Source organism: Anastrepha ludens, chromosome 6 (assembly GCF_028408465.1).
Source record: "Anastrepha ludens isolate Willacy chromosome 6, idAnaLude1.1, whole genome shotgun sequence".
Classification (NCBI taxonomy): Eukaryota; Metazoa; Arthropoda; class Insecta; order Diptera; family Tephritidae; genus Anastrepha; species Anastrepha ludens.
Genome location: NC_071502.1, coordinates 22,882,471 through 22,905,736, shown reverse-complemented (window position 1 = coordinate 22,905,736; position 23,266 = coordinate 22,882,471). Strand labels below are relative to the sequence as shown.

General features: G+C 37.0%; 1 protein-coding gene across 1 annotated transcript in view; it reads left to right on the top strand.

Moving 5' to 3' along the window:
• Window positions 1–18,897, top strand: part of LOC128868083 (uncharacterized) — a 106,438-nt gene extending 87,541 nt beyond the window's left edge. The window contains exons 3-5 of the mRNA XM_054109815.1: window positions 13,474–13,694; window positions 13,789–14,348; window positions 15,726–18,897. Coding sequence (XP_053965790.1) covers window positions 13,474–13,694; window positions 13,789–14,348; window positions 15,726–16,132 — 1,188 coding nt within the window. The 3' untranslated portion in view covers window positions 16,133–18,897. The remainder of the gene's footprint in view (window positions 1–13,473; window positions 13,695–13,788; window positions 14,349–15,725) is intronic.
• Window positions 18,898–23,266: the final 4,369 nt, after the last annotated feature.

Here is a 23,266-nt window from a genome sequence, read left to right as displayed (position 1 = left end):
AAAAATAAATGCATCGGGGACAATTGACACTTTATAGTAAAAAAAAAAAAAATTAAAAAAAAAATAAAAAAATTAAAATAAAAATAAAAAAATTTCTAAATACTTTAACCAAAGTTTCAGACTTCAAAAAAAAAGAAAAACATTATATCCCATCGAATTTTTGTAAAATTAAGTATAACTTTCGAGTGCCTTAAGGGGGGAAGCTGGTCTAGAGCGCAAAAAATGGGCATATTTTATGAATTTATTTTGACTCAACAAAGGAATCAATCGAAAATCTGTGAAATAGGTTTAATAATATAATATTTCAAAATGGCCGCTGTCCAGCAGTTCTCCTAAGGCGCCTTTTTTTCTAGTGGGTCCATTGCCGAAGACGTAAACTCCTTAATTTTTGTCCTGGATCAAAAAATAAAATTTTTTTAGTTTCTATATAACAACAGAAAGAGACGTACGTAGGATTTTTTCGATATTTTGTTTTTTCGCGAAATGGTGCACGTTTGAACAAAAAGTTACAATTTTCACTATAAAGAACGACATAAAATTGTTGATTAAAAAAAAAAACTATGTAATATAAATAAAAAATCCTACGTACGTCTCCGGAGAAAGGTATTTCGAATGTATTGTCAAAATTTCGTAAGAATCGGTAAAGATTTGTTCGAGTTATGTCTTCGGCCAGTTTAAAAAAAGTGATTTCGAGAAAAACGCGTTTAAAGTTGTAAGTAGCGTTCGGGGCATACCTGCGAGGCACTGCCGTCGAATGAAAAATTTGGGCATTTAGACATTTTTGCTGGCATCCCTCATTTGGTATATTATTTCTAAGACCCTAAAGCACCTTTTAAGACAAAAAAAAATTTTTCGATTTTTTCAAAATTCTAGACCAGCTTCCCCCCTTAAAAATCGCGTTGAGTTTTGACAATTTCTTTTACGAACGGTGTTGTAAAATGTTATAAAATTAGATGAGAAACAAATGAATTGTGAAAACTCGTCCATAAGCCAACAATAGTTGATTGGGATCCCCAAGGCAGCCAAGTCGAGAACAGTCATCTAATATGTAGTCCGGGAGCCGGATTTTGACGTCATCATTTCATGCCGACTGATTTTAATACTGAAGGCAGACGCCATCCAATGGATGACAAAACCAACCGTCACCTGGTCCAGTAGCGGTGGCTGCGAAACGTGCCGAAAAAAATTGTTTAACAACTCATTTAATACCGGCTGAAATTTTTTTGTGTATTGTTGACATTTAGTAAAATAAAATAAATAGTCAGCTGCCCGGTAGAGGGGCGAAAACACGTCAGCTGAACAGGCGAACTTGTAAAATAAATTAAAAAGTAAAACTACTTTATGCCGATTAACTTTTTTTTACATAATTTTGGACACATATGAAAATATTAATGATAGTCAGCTGCGTTTATAGCCGTGGGAAGACCGTCAGCCGAAGCAAGAATGTATCATTGCGTTGCGAATGTAAAACGCGTTCCCCGTAGTTGTTTTTTGACTCGAACAAACAAATCGTAGGGAGTCAGTTGAACTCGATGATATTCTTTTCGTTCTTGGTCGAAAATTCATGTATATGTTTATGGATAGGATAGGATTATGTGTCTGTACGTTATCACGGTGCAAAACTCACGAGCTATTTTCCCACAATCCATTCTTTTTTGACGAATTTATTTATGTAAACATCTCATCACGCCCAAATAATAGTCCTTCTTAATTGTCTAACCTGACCTTCTGGCAAAAATTCGTGCTGTACAGTAACGTTGTAATCCATAAAAACCGTGAGCATTGCTTTGAACGCTTTTTTGACTGTCATAGTTTGACATAGGTTTTTCGGTCTTGCTTCATTCGAAGTTCTCTACTCACTCGCCTGGTGTCTAGATTGCGTGTCTCATCTCCAGTAATGATGCGTTTGTTGGATGTTGAGTCTGACTCAGCTTTGGAAATCAATCATTTGGCGTTAACAATGCTGTACCTTTTTTCACGAAATTCATAGAGATCAACTTTACAGCAACATGACGCAAACACAAATCATTCATCATCATTTTCAGCAATTACACCTCGGGGTCCTGTTCGTCTTTTACAGTATCGCTCCATACGTCTCCGTTCCCTGTATCGCCCCTTCTGACGTTTATGCACCGTAGTTCTTCTTGGATACCATCAGGCGATCTTTTTGGGGGTCTTCTGGGAGTCTTTTTGGGGGTATTTTTCCAAATCATTAACTAAATTTATTGTCCTGAACGGATCCATAAACAATGTGCAATTCCTCTGCCAGCTCTCAGATCGTTAATTTGTAGTTATTGATCAACTTTTCTTTCATTAGATTTTAGATTTTATTGATTATCAGATTTCGATGTCACCACCTGCCACTAGGATCGTCATCCTCGATGAACTCACATTCGCTTCTGAAGCGTTCATGCCACTCGCAAATGGCTGCCGGCTGTTGTCTTTAGAGTGTAATTCCCGAGACAGTTCCATAATATCTCTAAGGTTTGCGCACCATTGACTCTATTTTTAATGCAAAATTTAATGGTAACTCATTATTGAAAATTCAAATCCAGTTTTGAAACTATAAGAAATCGAAAACAGGTGCAGAGGTAGATTTACTTTTACTCAAGACAATGATAAAATTTTGGAAGAAATGTTAATTGCTGAGGCTAAATCACCTATATTAAGAGAAAAAAAAATCGCAAAACTCAAATGAATTGACTGATTCAGTCAATTGATTGAGCGCTACTTGGCAGCTGTTCCGGGAACTTTTTGATAAGAGTAGATAAAAAAAAATTCTATAAATATCTTGAATCCAGCACCACCTAGCGGGCATGAAAAACGTCGTTAACTATTTTAGGGATTTTACCAATAACTCACCAAAATTGTATCGCAATTGGATGAAGAGTTAAGGGGCAGTTAAGTTACGAACAAACAAATTAACCCTCAACCGCACTCGACCCAGTTCGTTTTCTCAATTTGGAGATGGAATTAATACCTAAACTCTTCTTTCAAAACTCAAGCTACGCTCAAAACTAACTGTTTATTGGGATGTATTTGGGACAAACTTCACGTACATATAAACAAATACAAATGTAAATTGACGAGTAAGAGGCCACATATACAGAAGTCAACAGCAAATCAACACAACCAAATGATGAAAACAATAACAAAATTTGATATGTTTTGATGCTTCAGCGTCACTACCATAAAACAATGCAATGTGTTTTGTCGCTTGAACGCGATTTGCTTTTGCTTTGCATTGCGAGAGGAAGCTGATTATGTTAATTTGTGTTAATTTTGTGGCTTAGCTGACGGAATTGGCGAAATTCAGACGAAGATCGGACAAACAATAGAAATCACGTGTCCGCGCCCTTACTGGTAGACATATTTTTAATGACTATTTGAGAGTTTCATCATAATTACAGACATTTGTAGTTGTACAGATTTTGCTCCCAGCTCAGTTATTTGTACGAAGAAAATTACGTAAAATACTTCATAATAATTTACGTCATGGAGCAGGTTTTATGTAAACGCAAATTTCTTCTTTTATTGTAGTACTTAAAATTTTTGTTATAATATTTCAGTTTCCCATATTTATTACGTTACACAAATGCGGAAGACCCATTGTGGTGAGATGATGCGACTAGTTGTTACGTATTCCATCTAAAATACACCGAAAAATAAAGGCGACAGAAAGATCAGTAACAGTCTATTGAGAATTTCGCACAAAAATCTGCAGCTGATTCACTTGTAAGGATAAATTCACTCAACAAAGCAAATCAAATGATGATGATACGCTTCGTCGTCGTTTCTCAGTACTTTTCGTACAGCAGCTCGAATTCGATGCCGATTTTGGCAGGCTACTATACAAAAATGTGGCTTCGAAGCACTAAGCTAACTCACTTTGATCCTTCTTTAACTTCTTAATCTTATCATTTATTTCTAAAAGAGCAAGCAAAAAGGTTCAAGGAAAATAATTTTCTAATAGTAATGAAGTGAAAACTAGTTGGTTTGCCTTTACTTCCTGAAAGTTCTGAAAAGCGTAGGTTAAGTTAGGTAGTGCTGGCTGATCTGTAAGAAGATCCCACTTGGATCTCAAGGGGTCCACTGTGTTACCAGTGCTATGTATCTACTTGTACCCAAAGATATTATTTTATGTAATACTTAAAGCAACCCGTCGCGAGTTTCAGTAAGCCGTTCAGCCTTTTGTCAGCAATATCCTTCAAGTATGAAAAATATGTTGATCATAGGCACATTTGTCGAGCCCTACAAAGTGCAGGGCAGTAGCAAAGTAGGTGTTCCAAAGTACGCCTAGCAATCGCTTCATTGCTTTTGTTGCACGCATCGCTCTGTACAAATCCCATTTTGACTGTGTGATGTGGGGTGAGGCAGTGCTCCGTCAATACTCCAGCCAATATTTTGCAGTCTTTTCTAGAAAGTGATAAAATGAAGTTTGTAGTTTTCGCACTCCAAGTTCTTAGCATAATTTTTGGCAGTTTTGTACGAAGTTGAGTGTTCCCATATCGACTCCGTTTCCAGAGTTAGTTTCTCATTGAGATCTATTTTCAGAAAGAAGAGTGATGGGTAAAGGTCTGACGTGCTCAATCTCGGCAAGCAAATGCCTGCCTTAGCGAGCTCATTGGCCCTCTCAATTTTCTTCTATTCCGTTTTGAGCTGATATTCAGTAAATAGTGACTTGCCCATTTCTGCAGAGTTCATCCATTTTGGATCTGCATTGTTGAACACATTCCGGGTTAATCCAAGGAGCCATAATTGGTTTAATAGCCGCATGACTATGAATGAAAATATTTATCCGAGTATTAAGAGGACTTAATTCCAGAGCCAATTCAGCTGCTTTTTTTGCGGCATAGATTTCAGCTTGAAATATACTACAGTAATTAGAGAGTCTGAAAGACTTTTGGAGACCAAACTGCGCACAAAAGACAGTCGCACCAACTTCTTTCGCCATTTTGGACCAATCTGTAAAGAAATTGTATGGGGATTCTAGACTTTTCTGCCATCCATTTTGCTCTACAATTAGGCAAAGGCTTTTTGCCCAATTTAATTGATAGAATTAGTCTGACCTATAATGTTGCTGTGACCTGAAAGTCCCTGTGAGAATTTTTCTGACATCTTCAGTCTCAAAGCAGATCTTTTGGCTGAGTTTTTGAAAATCGTATTAAGCGTAAAAGAAAATATATCGAGAAGTTAATATTCAATCTCATACTTTCCTTCCTCTTCAATACGCCATCACCTCGTATACACATACATATGTATATATGCATATTTATATGTATGAAAGAATAGAATACGTTTTTTTTTTTTGTTTTGCATCAAATAGATAGCTGATGGGTACACGTGCATCACAAATATCCATTTATACAACTTTGTGTCCAGTTGTGGCAAACTCGCAGCCACATTTCCAACAGCTGTCTGGCTGCGTGCACTCATTTCATTTCATATCATTTCATATGCAAATGAGATGGACAGCTTGCGCGCAACCTTGAAGTGAGAATTCATAGAAAAATACAATATTTATGTCTGACAACAATTGGAAAAAAATATAAATATACGAGTGCTAAATAAAAAAGCGAGAAAATTAAATTCTGCCGAGCCATACAGTGAAAACTTGAGCTAGTGAATGAAATTTTTTGTTAAGAATTAGTGCGACTTCGCCAGTTGTGAGGCATTTCGAGCGTTCGAAAAAGGGATGGAAGTATACTAAATTTAATTTTTCGATTTTCGCAAAGTGATATATGTAGGTGTCATCCATCGACTTTAGTACTTATTCCGAATTGTAAAAAAAGGGACGAGTAGTGATTTAGGTCTCATCTGTCGACTTTAGTATTTCTTCCGAATTATAAAAGGAGCCAAAATGAACTTGGCATCATCTATAAACTTTAGTACTTATTCCGAATTATACAAAAAGGTATGCAAAGTGTTCTAAGCCTCATCTGTCGACTTTAGTACTTATGCCCAATTATAGAAAAGAGGATACGAGCATACCAAATCTCGTCTATCGATTTTTTTACTAATTCCGAACTACAGAAAAAGGGATGCTGTGCGTACTAAAACCCATCCTTCGAAATTAGTAGCAGTTCGGTACTAATAAAAAAGTGGAGCAAAGCATACTAGATCTTATGTGTCGAATTTCTATAAGATCTTATCTTATTAGATTTTATCTTATTAGATCTTATCTGTAAAATTTAGTACTAACTCCGTGTTACAAAAAAAAGATTGCAGAGCATACTAAGTCTCAATTGACGAATGTTGTACTAAAAAAAAGTTTCAAAACATTCTACTTCTTATCCTCCAATTTAGTAAGGGAGAATGGGGAGTTTTGAGACGGGTTTTGTTTTTGGACCCGTATTACTCAAAATCTTAATATTCTGCATATGTCAACGATGGAATCTTTAGTCAATGAATACTGGAAGCTACTGGTATGGCCTATTTAACAAAACTACAATTTTCTTTAAAATTAAAATTGTATATAATCATATAAAATATAATACAAAATACAAAAATGTGGGGAGTTGTGAGACACCATGGTTTAAGTCAATAAAAATGAATTATTTTAGTTGTTAGTTCTTTATTAAGATGAAAAATAAAAAAGAAAAGACAATTCTTATAAAAAAGTGTATAAAAAATGCAATGCCATCAATCTGATGATTCGCAGTGAGAACAGTTCGTAACTTGGCGCACTTTAGGTGCACAGCTCGATCGCATACATTGCAATGAATGGAATTGTTTCTGCTTAACTTAAAACAATAAAAACTCAAATTTAACCAAAAATTTCATGATATATATACAAACAATGTATGAATATTGCGAGGTACTTATGAAAGATGCGTTAAAACGTCGAAAAAAATGGTGTCTCACAACTCCCCACATTTGGTGTCTTACAACTCCCCAAATCGTTTTTTTTATAAATGGCCGCGTAGTCATAAACACATCGAACGTTCATGCCGAAGTGAATGTGTAAATTCAAAGCTAATAGGACAATTAATAATTTGTATATATTAACATTTGCAATTCGCTTCAACAACTGATCGAATGTATCGCAAAACAAATGATGAAAAAAACTTACAGAGAAGTTCCAAAACACAGTAACTGGAGAGACGCGTCGAATGCGTGTAAATATGACCAATGCTAGCTGAAAAGAGAGATCGCATCGAGAACACTTGTTGACACTTAAAATCGAATGTAAACAAATGAATAATGCCGAAGGGTAACAATGTCTCACAACTCCCTGTGTCTCACAACTCCCCATTTTCCCCTATTAATTCAGAATTCTAAAAAACGGAATGCAGTGCTTACGTGAACCTATCTGGGGATTTTAATACTACATAGTTTGAAATTATGGCAAAATAAATAAATCGGGGGACGATTGACACTTTCCAGTTCACCGTCCACTTATAAGGGAAATAGGAGGAACGCAAACCAGTCGTGGTGCTTAATTCACTAGTAGCCAGACCAGTTCCTTACTAAAGATTTTCGCTGCAGAGAAACATAAAGAAATTTAAATCTAAAAATAAGACAAGTTTCTAAAAAAATATACAAATATACAAATCTACATCCATAGCCACAGTTAAATATTATAGCACGAAATAAATAAACCCATAAATAGCAACAATTAAATGTGGCAACTAAAACAAAAGCAAACAAAAAAAGCACCAACGCTAAACTGCAGAAAAGCACTGAATTTGAATTTGTCTAGTGAGCGACGTCACTACGAGCGAGTGGGGACAGATCATACATATAGACATATATGTATACATTTATACTTACATACATACATACATACACATACACTCGTGCATACATATCCAGTGCATACAGAGATCTGTGAGTGACGCGCCTGCTGTGCGAGTTGGCATGCGTTAAATGATATTTTGCTTCGCTAGCCACACACGCCTCGTGGGCGGCTGGGGTGTGGCACGTAGACTACTTACACACATACATACGACGTATACGTGCACATGTGCTTCCAACACACATACACACCTACGTGCATACATGCATAGTAACGTGCGCTCTATTTTTATATCACTCGCGTGGCTATAAATTACAGCTGTCTAAAAATATTAAAAAATTTCGCCATCTTTCAGCTTGACTGCAATTTTTCTCCGCCAATTTGCCTATTCCGACCTCTATTGACATTTTTGATATGCAATTAAGTATGCGAAGCACTTTTTATATGGCGAAATAGCCTTTTGCTAACAGTTAAAGAAAAATATCAACAAATTTACGCCGGCAATTCGCTTGTTTGGCGCGTTAGTCTTTGGAAGTTGTGGGCACACGAATATTTTTATGATACAGCTTTTTTGGCGCCAACTCAATAATTTTTGTTGATCTACGTAGTTTTTGTCTGTTTCTAGTGAGTAAACAAAATATTTTTTTGCTCACTTGGCAACTTTTCAACGATTTTTTAATTGATTTATTGTATTTGATTTGTATTTAAATTAGAGATTTTGCGGGTATGGCTTAAACGATTCTGTTTAAAAATCTAACATCAAAGCTAATACTGGGCATTTGTTAAAAAAGTGACTTTACTTAACTTAGAATTTCAACCAAAAAAAATTAAATCCCAAAGGCTTTGATGTTTAAGACACATAATCTAACAATCAAACAATCTTTTTATTGCCGCCTCGTCTAGCCTCGCACTGGCCCATTGTCTTAACCCAGTTTTCCTAGACCTTGGTGACGGTTTCTGACTCTATCTCACGAATGTTTAGTCTATAAAAGTGATCGGCAGACAACAAAGGAATAAAGCAAAAAATAAAAATTATGTGGCTCGATATTCGATTTAAAGGCCTGAGCTGTTAATGGACAAATTTGCATAGCACCGGCCCTTCTCGCCAATGTGCAAAAGAGTCTAACGGCGCAGCAACGGCGAAAGTGATGTGCAAAAGATCGATCGATCAATGATAAAATGAGTACATATGAAAAAAAATTAAAAAGCAAGTCATTGAAAGTACGCGTTGGAAATATTATATTAATAAACAAGAATGATAGAAAGAATATTGCGCCCATCAGAGAGTACGTGACGTCATGTTTTTCCAAGTTGTGCAGTATTGCCTAGCATTTGCTCTTCGCAATAAATTTAGTGCTTTTTTATACCAAAAATGCCAAAATTTTGAAGTCTCGTGTTTCTTTCTTTTTTTAATTTAAAGCTACCGAATTTAAAGCTTTAAGTTAAAAAAAAACTGTATTATTATACAAAAGAAGGCTAAAAAAGGCCACTCTGAGAAGATTTTAGTGCTAATGAAAATTAGTTGGATCTTATAAAATTTTATATTTTGAAAGTGTGAATTTAATTTTTTGCTCCTTTTGAGGTTATGCAAGAATATGTAATGCCCCTCTCTCAACTTTTCGTATGAATGAAAACCTTTTTACACATTTTAAAAAGCGTTTGAACTTACTGAATGCAAATTAAAACCGTAGAGGCGTAATCGTTTATTCCGGTCATCAATTCTTAGTGGAGCATAGGGCATCAACAGGTGTATTCATAGTAAAAATAAGCCACAAACTACCAGAAAATACTAAAGAAACCATAACGAAATTTTTACGAAATGAGTACCTTATCTCGACACATAACCTGAGATATACCAAAAAAGTCGTTCTCTTAACAAAAGAGTCTCGCTTAATAAAAAAAAAAACGCACATTCTAAAGACAAATTGTCACGCATACAAAGTTCTTTTAGCAATTCAATAAAAATTTTGGTATTTTATTTTCTTTAAATGGGCATTTTAGTGCGTTTTTATATACAAAGCTAGGCAACACTGCAGTAGCGAGAGAGAGATTTGACTGCCGAAAGCAGAAGAACACCAACAATAATCGCAACCGCGGGCAATGTGACCAGATGTTAAAAAAAGTAAAGCTAAATAAAACAGAGTGAATTATTGAACGGATTTTTAAAAAATGTATATTTTACAAAATTATAAACATTACTTTTAATTAGAACAGGCTAGAAAAATATCATGAAGAAAGAACTAAAACTCCGACACTAAATAACAAAAAAAATGCTAAATCAAGTTACGTAAATGGTAATCTGGCCATACTGGAGCTAAAATCACGTAACTCGTTCTCAAATTCGCTGAGAGCCAAGTAACGGGACCGCGATAAGGCGCCATTTCATTATTCTTTCCATCATGATTAATAAATAACACAAGTGAAATAATGATATGATCACCACACTTGATGATTTTTGACTGTAATTTTTTTCAAATTAATTAAAACTTAAAATTTTTATAAAACTATATTTTTTCCATAAAAAAATACCATAGTAATTCAAGTTTCACTTCAACATTGGTTTGCCTTTTTTGTCTGCCCATTTCACTTTTTTATGATCCTTTATCAGCAAATGACACAATATTCAACATATGGCAAGGAAGTTTAATGTTTGGGACTTCTCTGAACTCCACATTAAGAATAACGAGAACTTAGTTGTGATTGCAACCAATGTTGCCTGATAAAGTAACAATGTACGAGTTTGGTTTTTGCGTTGAAATTCTACACTTGTTAAATAATTTGTTTTTGTTATAATAAATAGGGGTTTTGCCGTTTAATGTACTACCCAGTATACTAATTAAATAAGGCCAATTAGTTTTTATTGCAATACTTGCCCCCCTTATTTGATGTAAAACCCAATATCTAGGTAGATGTACGAGTTTCGCTTGGAGCTACTGCATCTCGAAATTCATAATTTTTCGTGAAAATAATTGTCCAAATGAGTCGACGGGTCAATGCTTGGTAAAGAAATTTCAAAAATTGCTTCTGTAGATTATAAAAAAGGCAAAGAGAGCAGATATTCTGTTAAGACTATTGCTGCTGTAGCAAAATGTGTCGCAGAACAACTTTCAACAGCCATATTTTGACGTTCTCAACAATTAGGCATTCATCAATCGACTAATGGCGGACATTTAAATGATGTAATTTTTCACTAATTTTCAGTAATAGTTAGGAGGCGTATTCTGAATAAAAATAGTGAAATCTGAAAGAATGAAAATTTTTATTAGTTTTACTTTAAGGGGCTACATACGACCAGCAGCACAAAAAATGCGATAAAAGAAAAACTGTTTTTAGAAGGAAATATATTATATATAAAAAATTGTATACATTGTTTATTAGTACTTAAACTTTATAAAAACATTTATTTAAATTTTTCTTTACAAAAATTAGTATACAAAAAATCACGTGACCCAAAGTGCAATGAAAAAAAGTTGCTCCACTGCCTGCATCATTTCTCATTGAAATGTTGATGGATCTGTAAAAAGTAAAAACATTCTTGTAAAATGAAGTTGTAGTTATAATTTGTCGAGCCGGATTTTCGAATTTTGAAAATTTTTACAATATACGGCATTTAAAAAAAAAGTATGCGTTTTACGTCATAAATGTTAAACTTTAATTACGTTTATAAATTTTTTTAATAAAAATATCAAAAATCAAATCTATAGGGAAAAAACTTTCGAATATTAAAAAAAACCGCATCAAAAAATATTAAAAACTGTAGGAGTTATCATGCAGACCGTGCCACAAAAATTAGTTTCGAGAAAAACGAACTTAAAGTTTGAGGTACAGGAGCGTGCGGAACCCGCTCCGGCTCGTTTTCGATTTTTACCTATTCAAAAAGATGGATGAAAGAACCTGTATCAAATTTTGTGTGCAAAACGAAATTAAGTGCGCGGATGCATTCCGAATATTGACTGTGTCATATAGAGAAGCTACTTTGGACCAAAGCAACGTTTATCGGTGGTACAAAATGTTCTCAGAAGGACGAGAACGTGTAAACGACGAAAAGCGTGCCGGGCGCCCAAGCACTTCAACAACAGACGAAAAAATTGATGAAGTGAAGAAAATGATATTGGCAAATCGTCGAATTACCGTTAGAGAAGTTGCTTCGGACTAAGACATATCGATTGGCTCGTGGCATTCGATGTTTTTCAATGATTTGGGCATGGACAAGTCGCCGCAAAATTCGTACCAAAACTGTTCAATTTCGACCAATAGCAGCATCGCATGAACATTGCTAATGAGATGTTGGACTCTTTCGACCAAACGCGTCGACCCAAAATTGCTCCAGAGGGTCATAACTGGTAACGAATCGTGGGTTTTTGGTTATGACATGGAAACCAAAGCTCAATCATCTCAAGGGAAGCTGCCGCACGAATCAAGATCGAAAGAAGCGCGCCAAGTTCGGTCGAATGCAAAAGTTTTGCTTACCGTTTTCCTCGATTGCAGGGGCGTTGTGCGTCATGAGTTCTTGCTACAGGCTAAAACGGTCAATAAAGAATACGAGTATTACCTGCAAGTTATGCGCAATTTGTGCAAGCAATCCGCCAGAAACGCCCGGATTTGTGGAAGAACAAAAAATGGCTCTTGCATCATAATAAAGTCCCTGCTCACACGTCGTTGCTTGTGCGCGACTTTTTGGCCAAAAACAACACACTTAAGATGCCACAGCTACCATATTCCCCAGATCTGGTCTCCTGTGACTTTTTCTTGTTCCCGAAACTGAAGAGGCCCATGAAGGGACGACGCTACGCTACGATTGACGAGATAAAGACGGCATCGAAGGAGGAGCTGAGCAAGATAAGAAAAACTGATGTTTTGAAGTGCTCCCATGATTGGAAGAAACGTTGGCGCAAATGCATAATATCTCATGGGGATTACTTTGAATGGGACAAAATAGATATTATTGAATAAGTAAATAATTAAAAAAAAAACACAAAATTGGAGATACTTTTTGAACACACCTAGTAATATTGGGAATTTACGCATGAAAATTGCACAGTATATTCATAAGATATCATACTATACTTTCGAAATATTGAAAAAAATCGCTTTATTTTAATTCTGGACGTATGCAACCCCTTAAGAGCCGTATTTTGAATACAACTATCGAAATACGAACTATCGAAATCTAAAAGAATCTAAATTTTCACTTATTTTGTTTTAAAACAACATCTAGGCCCTTTATATTTTCTGCGCGTGCTCCAGGAAAACATCTCACATTTTTGGTCCATTCAATATTTAATTACGATCACGTTGCGATTATGTCGATTTGCGTCTTCGTCGCGTATAGAATAAACAAGTTTGTTGTTGTGGAAATAAAAAGAATTAGTTAATCAATAAATGACGGTAGGCATGCATGTATGTGTGTATGTGTGTATATATGTATGAGCGTGTTTTTATATATTCCATTTGAAGCGCGTTAAGCATAATTAAATGAAGCCATGTTATTCTGAGAAGTCGCTCTGTGAAATATTTCTATTGTTGTATTGCGAGTTTTTGTTGTAAAATTCCTATTATATTGATTGTCACTTCTAATCTGCCAACAATTCGATAGAGATAAACACACACCTACATATCTCATGTGTTACTTACAAGCATTCCCATGTAAATATCTTGTAATCAAGCAGAGCCTGGAATACCAATAATATAATTGACACGCGTTTCGTTTGTTTGTTTATTTACAAATTCCACAGTTCAGCTCGTTGGACTTCCACACACCTCAATGGCGTCTAGACCCCTGCCTACTGGAAGACACAGCGCCGGATATGGAGGATCCTGTGCGTCTGTTTCATGGGCGCGTGCGGATTGTTTGGGAGCACGACCACCACACCTTGCACTCCAAATTGATGGTCACAGCTTTGGGCAAAGGCGAGCAGTGTCGCAGTGAAAACAAGCATCAATGCCTGAGAATCGGGTAAGTGGGGATTCGTGAATGAATATAATGGATGCAAAAATAAAAATTAATAATTTTTTTCCTTGTGCGATTTTTCCCTTCCCTTCGTCTGCAGCGATGAACCCATACTTTGCATTTCCAAAGAGCTCGTCTGCGATGGTATTCGTCATTGTCCGATTAGCAATGAGTACGATAGCGATGAGGATTATGAAATGTGTTGGAAGCGACGACGCTACGGCGAACCGATCCCACCCGCCATGGAGACGGACATTTTCGAACATTTTGCTTTAGAAGTTTTTCGAAATTTGTTTGCCTTCGATGTGCCGTCATATGGGGATGCGACGACAACTTCTGCCACGTCGATCACAGATCAGCCAACATCTACACAGGAGGGTAGCGGCAGCGCTGGTGTGGTGAATAGCACCACACTGCGTAAAGTGGAGTCAAAGCAAATCGGTCAATCGGCGCATGATGTCAACAAAAATAGTAATAGTACTGCTGCTGGGACCACAGTGCAAGCTGAAAACGCCACCGAAAGCACGGGCACGGGTCATCATCGACGCAACTCAACACGTTCTGGCCTCAATTCGGATCTTTCGAAGTATGGTCCATGGGGTTATCTTATGCTGGGCATGCTACTGTGCGGTGGTGCGCTGTTGATTTGTGGACTTTGGGGTAAGTTGTGTGGGATTTGGTGCTTTTGCTTATGGAGCTTTAAATTTCCAAAGCTTATTTAATTCAGTAATTGTATTTATTTTGGTTTTTTTTTCTCAATTCGTTCATCACATTAAATAACAATTGTAAACAACACGCTGTATTCCACAATATCCACACGCGATACACTAATATCTGAAACTAAAAAATTTCCTCTTGGCATATTTTCCCAATCCTTATTCCAATATCCACTATCCAATTGCTGATCAATTCTAACATTTTGACGTGCAATTCTTTGAATAAAATTGTGCATATAACATTGATATGAAATAACTTAAACTATTAACACTTTTTTATGAAATTTTCTTAATTTAATTGCATTCCATTATTGAAAATTACGCTACATAAATTTTTGAATTTTTTGGAATTCTACAAAACACTTACAAAACGGGAAACCACGAATATCACAAATCCTTTATACGCATAAAATGCAATACGTTCCACAATTGTATTGTTATTCGATACCTTCCACACTTATATACCCTCAACTACCACCGCATAATACACAATCACGCATTTCCGAAATACGTTCCACAATTGTATTGTGATTCAATATCATCCACACTTTAATATCCTCAATTACTGTCTCATAATACAAAATCATGCATTTCCGAAATACGTTCCACAATTGTATTGTGATTCAATAACATCCACACTTTAATACCCTCAACTACTGTCGCATAATACAAAATCATGCATTTATGAAATACGGTCCACAATGCCCACATGGAATCCACAAATAATTCACATTACAACAAACATATTTCATACACGTGGTGCTAATATTTGCAACGCATTCCACAAAAATTAATGTTATTCAACACACATCACTTACAAACATCAAAAACTTTCCACACTTAACCGAAAACGCAAATGGGTACCTTCCACAACACATTAATAATATTACCCAAATATATTTCTTACATGCAAACCATAACACGTGCAATTCATGTACATCTCCCTTAACACATGTTCCACATATGTAATTCAATGTCCTCCGCTATGCAAACATGTTCCACAAACGAAATTCGCCATTAAAACATTTAAACTTTAACTGACCAACATCTTATGCAATGCACGCCCACTCACATCTAATAAAATTTTTTTTTCCAATTCTATTTACTCATCTGCATGAAAAATCTTTTAAAAAACCTGTCTAATCGTCTCGATCCCACCATCAAATACCCGACTCATCAATTACCACTCTATCGTCGTCACTTCCTTCACGCTATCTAACATAATTTTGAATCAACTAATTTCTTGCTCCTTCGCCTTCCTTCCTTCCAGTTTGCTGTTGTCGCTTAAGCTTTCACATTCAAACCATCCGTTCATTTTCAGCCTCTGCCTCCCAGCACGCAACTAATAATGAACGCGAAGCAGCATTGCAGAACGGTGCCGCTGGCACTGGTAGTGATCTACAATCGAGCAGCGCTGCGCCCCCCAATTACGAGGAGCTAGACCCACCGCCCGCCTATTCAGTTCTTTTCCCCAATCAAAAGGCGGCTTCCAGCACTACGTTGAGTTCATTGGGCGCAGCAGCGCTGATGCCGCCCACAATAGCCGCTGTAGCGGTAACAACACCCAATGGCACCGCAGTGACCATGCCCACAGGAACAGCAGCAACATCAGCAGCGACATCTACAGCGGCACTAGCAACACCACCACCACCAACAACAACAGCAGCCGCCACAAGAACAACTCAGGTGCAGCTAGAGAGTGCAACGTGCAGTTCGCAGGCTCACTGATAGCGACTGCAGCGTATGCCGTACCTGGAAAGCGTTGTCGCCTGAGAAGTTTTTCTGATTTTCTGAAAAAACGACTGACTTTTTAGTTCGATTTAAGTAAAATAATTTTAGATTTAGCTACACAACAACAATTAACGAGCTCATTATTAAGTTAGATTTTCTACTTATATATATAATTTTTATCTCTCTCTCCCCTCTCTGTCTCTATCTTAATTTCTATTTAACTATTATCTGAACTATTTTAAGTATGCGTGAGTGTTGTTATTAACTTGACAATGAGAGCTGTAAGCATTTTCTGAATAGTAACTGGTTTATGTCTCTGGAAACATGCCTTGAAGCAGTGGTGCGCACGCTCCAGCACCACTTCCTTTTGCTTGTTGCGTAGTGTAGTTGAGGCTCGAGAATGATAGAATACAAAATTGCACAAATTGAAGTGAAAAAATGAGCGTTGCTTTGCCGTGACGTCATTGTAGATGAAATGTTCGAGAGATAAAGTGTCAGGTGGTGAGCCTTCATAAACAAAAATTAAAAGTTAGATTAAGTTGTTTGTTGTTGTTTGTTCTCTACTTTCCCAATACTTTCCCAATACTTTGACCAATACATGACAATCAAACGTACCGAACAAGGCGAATTGAGCAGTGAATGTGGCGTCTTCCCAAAGTTTTCCTAGCTACTTTATTCAAGTCTGACGTCAAGCCCCTTTCCAATACGAAACAAACAAAAGGAGGAAAAATTACTTGTTGAAAATTCAGAGAATGGCTTGTGAATATTGTAATTTGTGAGATTCTAACTAAACAAACTAATGAAAATGAAGTGCCGCCTGTTAAGCCGCGTGAAAGCATACCCTATGATCAGATAGTACCGGGAATGTTTGAATAAAACAAAATAGAGTTAAATTTCAAACAAATTTATTTTATCTCCTTCCAAATATGATCCGTCTGAAGCAACACAGATGTGCCAACGTTTAACCCAGTCCTCCATGCACCCCTGCTGGTAGGCCGACGAAGGGATGACCTTCAGCTCCTTCGTTGCATTCTCTTTGATCTCCTCTATCGACTGAAATCTCATTCCACGAAGTGGTAACTTCAACTTGGGAAACAAAAAGAAGTCGCACGGGGCCATATCAGGTTACTACGGTGCTGGCACGATGGTATTTACTTGGTCAAATAATCCAGCACAATTTGGGCTCGGTGCGATGGCGCATTATATCATCATGCAACATCGAAGCATTGTTTACCCAGGCAGACACTAATGATCCGATGGCGCTAAAAAGTGGCAGATGTGTGTCTTACAGTCCTACCAACATAAGAAAAAATATGAGTCGGTTCCCTCGTGCGCGGTTCGTTTAAATTAAACATTCCCGGTACTTTTTGATCATAGGGTAAATGAATATAAATCCTCCAAATGCAGTTTTTTTGCATTTTTATGCGGAGGACGCCGTGGCAATGCATAAATTCTTGCGCTTGGTAGTTTCTTTTGCTTTCGATCACGCTTCGCCCTTCAGATAATTCCTCTGCCTTTTGTTTGTATATTCATGAGTCCTGACGACACAGCGAATTCGGAAGACGCAAGCTTGTATTCTATCATTGTTGGCTCAAAAGCTAATGCTTTCAAATTCACTGAGAACCGAGTAGCGGCACTGCGATATGCGCAACCTTTGGCATTTTCTGAATGATAGTTAAAGCTCTAAAAGCTCTAAAGTTTATGTTCGTAGAGTTCAGAGAACGAAAAATATACAAAAAATATGTTTAAAATAGCAAAAGTAGTTCTTTTAAAGCTAAGTTGTGAGAGCAAGCATTGAAATTTTGGGTACTTACAATTTTTCAAGGCTAATCCATTAGAGGTGAAAGCAGTAGACCGGCTGATTTGTTTCTTTACTTTTGCCGTGTATATTCGGATGCCAGTACAAAAGACATAACGGAAAGTCATTCCATTCGCACTAGCGTCGTATGCTTCTCGCTTGAAATCAAGGCGAATCTATTAAAGGTGGTATCGGTAAATCAGCTGATTTGCTTTTTTTCTTTCGCCGCGTCCATGTGGCTGTCAGCCCAGAATGAAACAAAGCTAATTCATGTTTTGCTTCCTATTTTGCCAAGGATTTGTTTGACAATCAAACGTACAAAGCATTGTTGTTGGTCTAGTGCCACCACCTTCAATGAATGCGCATTGATTGAAGTTAATGCTGGTTAATCAAAGCAGTTCGCCCCCTTTATTTCTACTTTTTTTCTTCTGTATTTTCTCGGATCACGACATTCCAATGTACAAACGTTGTTGCTGGTCTACTGCCATCATCTTTAATGAATGCGTCTTGGAATCTTTGCAGCTATTAGAGTTCAAAAATGTCTGAAATACTTGTAATTGAACTCAATACTCAAAACTTCAAATGTCAAACCAGTTACTCGAGCGCTTCTCAAATAGCATTTTTCCACTAGTTAGCTTCTCTTTTAATCGACTTTTTTTCGCTATGTATGCCCTACTATGTATATTTATTATTTAGTTCTTCGGTTCTTCGCTAAAATCTCCTCGAATGTGTATGTGTATGTTGCGAGTTGGATAATAAATATTTTCACATCAAACGTAATAAATGGCTTGAGAATGAGAAAATAAATAAGCACCTCTTCAATTTTCTTATTTAATTTCATTCTATTAAGAAGTATGACAAAAAAAAAAAAAAAAAAAAAATTAAAAACATTGAAGCAACAACAAAACCAGCAAGGCTTTGACAATAAATATAGAAAAAAAGTGTATGCAAAAAGTAAAAATAATTAAGTGTTACGCAATATTTTTTGTCCATTGAATTTATAGCAAATCATTGCGCCACTGAGCGACGTATTCTAAATACAAAATTTCAAATGCTTATGAATACTTAACATTTTTAATCTAATATTAATTTATTGTAATGTGATATAAGTTAATGGTTCACATAGGTAAATCGTATGATAGAATGAATAGAAACGCATAAAAATATGAAAATGTGAAAGTAATTACGTAGTACTAAACTAAATAAAATGAACGCACGAAAATAATATTAAGTAAACAAATAAAGTTGTTACATAAAATAAAAAAATTCACTTCGCGGTGTTCTCAATATACTATTTGCCCATATGGGTTATGTAGTTCGTAAAACCAGCGACAATTTGTTCATGGAACTAAGCAACTTTATTCTGTAACGTATTGCCCATTTTGATCAATGACCTTTTGCCATCTTTCAGACATCATCATAATCCCACGTTCATAAAACTTCTGGTTTTTTATTAGCAATAAACTGAATCAGGTACGATTTGACATCATCATCATTATTGAAATTTTTACCATTGAAGGAGTTTTGTAAATACCGAAACAAAAAGTAATCAGATGGTGCAAAAAATAATCAGGACTATATGCTGGGTGTGGCAAAACATTCCAACCAAGCTCCACTAATTTTTGCCGAGTGGCCAAAGATGTGTATGGCCTTGCATTCTTATGATGGAATACGAAACTTTTTCTATTTGTCACTTCCAGCCTCTTTTCTTCAACTGCATTGTTTAATTTCGTTAGTTGTTCAACGTAGACATTAGAATTGATCGTTCGGTTGGTTGGTAAGGTAAAGTAGACAATTCCTTTGTAATCGCACCAAACTGGTGACAAATCCTTCTTTTGATGAATATCAGCTTTTCATGTTGTTTGAATTGGTTTACCTGGCCTTCTTCTTAATCTCTTCCGCTTGATATTGTTGTAAACAATTCATTTTTCATCGCCAGTTATCAGTCGTTTTAAAAATGGATCATTTTCATTACGTTTGCTTTGCAAATCGCAGCTGTTAATGCGTTGCGTTAAATGCATTTCTTTCAGTTCGTGAGGAACCCACGTATCGAGTTTTTGAACATAGTCATGTTGTTTTAAGTGATTTTCAATGCCTGTATGGGATACATGAAGCTTCTCTGTAATCTCTCGTGTTGTACTGTGACGATCCGAATGGATTGTTGCTTCGATTAGGGCGTCATCAACCTCAACTGGACAACCAGAGTATTTTTCATCTTTGAGTGAAAAATCATCAGAACGAAATTTGGCAAACCAATTTTGACATGGCCGCTCTTTTAAGGCTTCGTCAGCATAAACAGCACAAACACGACTTTTTATGAGCTTGTGATGTGGTTTCCCCTTTGCGGAAATAAAAAAGCAAAATATGAGGAAAATGGTTCTTTCGATTTTCCATTTTTCAACGAGCCAAACGAAAACTACGCAACCGATCAAAAAACTTTTCTTATTGGTTGACAGCTGAATTGTCAACTATCAAAGAACAAAATGTGTTTTACATTTGTACCACGTCTGCAAACCTAAACATTCAACTGAAGCCATCTATAAGTGAAATCCGCATTTACCTAGTTGCCAACCCAGTAGAAACATCAGGAGCTTAGTTCTGATGCCTTCGAGTTTATTTATTCAAAATAGTCACCTCTGGCCTCGATACACTATTTTGCGCGATCTAAAAGCTTTTCAAACGAGTGTTTCAGGTCATTGACCAGGATGTCCTTCAGGATGTCGCTACAAGCCTTTTGGATGGCCCTTACGGACGCAAAACGTTTTCCTTTCATAGCCAAGTGCAATTTTCTGAATAAGTAGAAGTCACAGCGAGCCATATCAGGCGAAAACGTTGAGTGATTGATAGTTAAAATGCGATTTCTAGTCAAAAAATCAGTCAAAAGAGTGGATCGATGAGATGGTGCATTATCATGCAATACGCGCCAGCTTCCTCCTTCACGGTATTCAGGGCGAATTCGACGAATGCGATGCAACAAACGCTTCAAAACGCCAAGATGGAAAATTGAATTGACGGTTTGGTCACTTGGCACGTACTCCTTGTGGACAATTCCCGTGGAAGCGTAAAAACAAATGAGCATCGACTTGATTTTTGACTTCTCCAAACACGATTTTTTTGGGTGGTGGCTCGTTTTGGAGCTTCCATTCGGCACTTTGACGCTTAGTTTCAGGTTCATGTTAGAAACACCACGTTTCGTCACCAGGTACAATGTTGTAAAGGAAGTTCTCGTCTTTTCTTGCCTCTTTAATGAGGTCTTTCGAATGTTGAATTCTGAGCACTTTTTGGTCCGTGCGGACTGAAACGTGCACAGACCTTTCGTAAGTGCAAATTATCAGTTGAAATGCGATAAATCGATGTTTTGGAGATATTCAACTCCGATTCCATGAATTTGATCGATGATTTCGGTTCATCTTTGATAAATTTACGAAAAATTTCGATGGAGTTTTCAGTGATTACTGATTTTGTGCGGCACGACCCCTATGTTCATTGTCATTTATGTTCTCACACCATCTCTGAAATGTGTAAACCTCTCTGGTGCGAGATAGGCAACCATCGGCATAAACTTTTTTCATCAATTCAAATGTATCCGATTTTAAAATAAAATTTGATATTAGCTCTTTGTTCGAAACTGATTTCTGCACTGATGAATCAAACATACCGACACTTTAGACGCAATAACTTCGCTTTGATTGAACCGAATGTCACCAAGCTTTCACTGGTAGTCAGCTAAGGATGTAACTTCCAATGCGCTACCTCCTTAAAAAGATAGCGCCACCAAAAACATTTATGTCTACGTTTATTTTGGACTTTGCCTTGCATTTAGGGTAGGTGCATTAGTGTAGTGCATTGACGAAGTCGATTTCCCAAGCGCTGATGCCAATATGCTCATTGTAATTGTGGTTCAGCGGGAGATAAGAGCGCTCCAAGAGGTACGGTTTACTAGACGGGGCTAGAGTTTACTGGAGCGGCCGGTCTTGGTCGGGAAAAACCCGAGTCATTCCGGTAACGTAGAACCGGCTGCCATGGAAATTATATGGGAATACCGCAAGTTTCCCCCATGTAGACACCTGCTTGAATCAGAGCCGCCTCTCAGGCATGACAGGAAGCATCTCTTCAACTACGCCGGCGAGATATTGGACCAGACAGTGTTTAGACAGGCAATAAACAACATTCATCGGGAGATCCTTTCCACCTTCTTAAGCTCTCGACCCCCGGATGTCGTAATTGGAGTCTAAACACCACCCACAGCAGATGAAGAGCTCAAGCTATCCCGAGAGGCCCGCGTAACCTTGGCACAACTACGTTCTGGGTATTGTAGCAAGTTTAACTCCTACCTCTCCAGAATTGACCACGACATACCAAAGATATGCTCCTTTCATATGCCCCATCAAACTCACTCATCTAACATCCCTCTGGGTCCAGAGGGAGACCCAACCTGTCGATCAGCAAGTTTCCTGGACCTACCGTTAGAAGAGCTAGACGGAGACAACCGGTGATTTACCAATGTAACTGACAGGGTTTAATATTGCTGCTCCAACAACAACAACAACAGCGAGCCAATAATACATTGTAAGTTTATAGTAAATTTTTCTGAAAATTGTTGTGTTTGTGAGCTTGCGTATAAAATGACGGAAGCTGAAAACATTTAAAACAAAATTAATTAATTTTAAGATTTATTCAATTTTGAAAATTTTGGTATATGTAGATTTTTTAAGGCAAAATATCTGGAATTTTTTTAGAATTATTATAAAATTTTTTTTTTAATTTTTCGGGTAAAGCTATATAAAGGGTGATTAGATTGCGGGCTCTTTTTATTATGGGGTTTTTTTTTGACAGATCACGCGTGACTACTGTAAAACTAAATACATACTTTTTTTTCTGTATTCATTGATATTTCATCATGGGAAGATTTACGCCTCCACAACGTTTACAAATCGCTTCCCGACTTATTAGACTACGTACAGCCTGAAGTGAATAGAATATTCCGGCTGTTAATGAAATTTTTGCCGAAGACTAGGAAGTATCGATTCGGCGCCGATCTCAACAGCTTGGCCTGTCTTATGGCACTACTTGGGCGATTTTACGCAAAGATGCCCGCTCATGTCGATTGGATTGCGTTTATCATTATCGTCCCGCTTATTAGGAAGTGCTATGGCCCTAGTGTAACAGCCAAAAAAAAAACAAAAACAAAGAAAAACACACAGTTACACATTGCATCAGTGGCGCCACAAAAGGAAGCGGGCGATCGCGGTAATAGCGCAGACACACGTCTCAATCATCTGTGCGATCCTTCTGCCAGAAAAATGTGAAGCACAGATGGCGCTTCAAGTAGT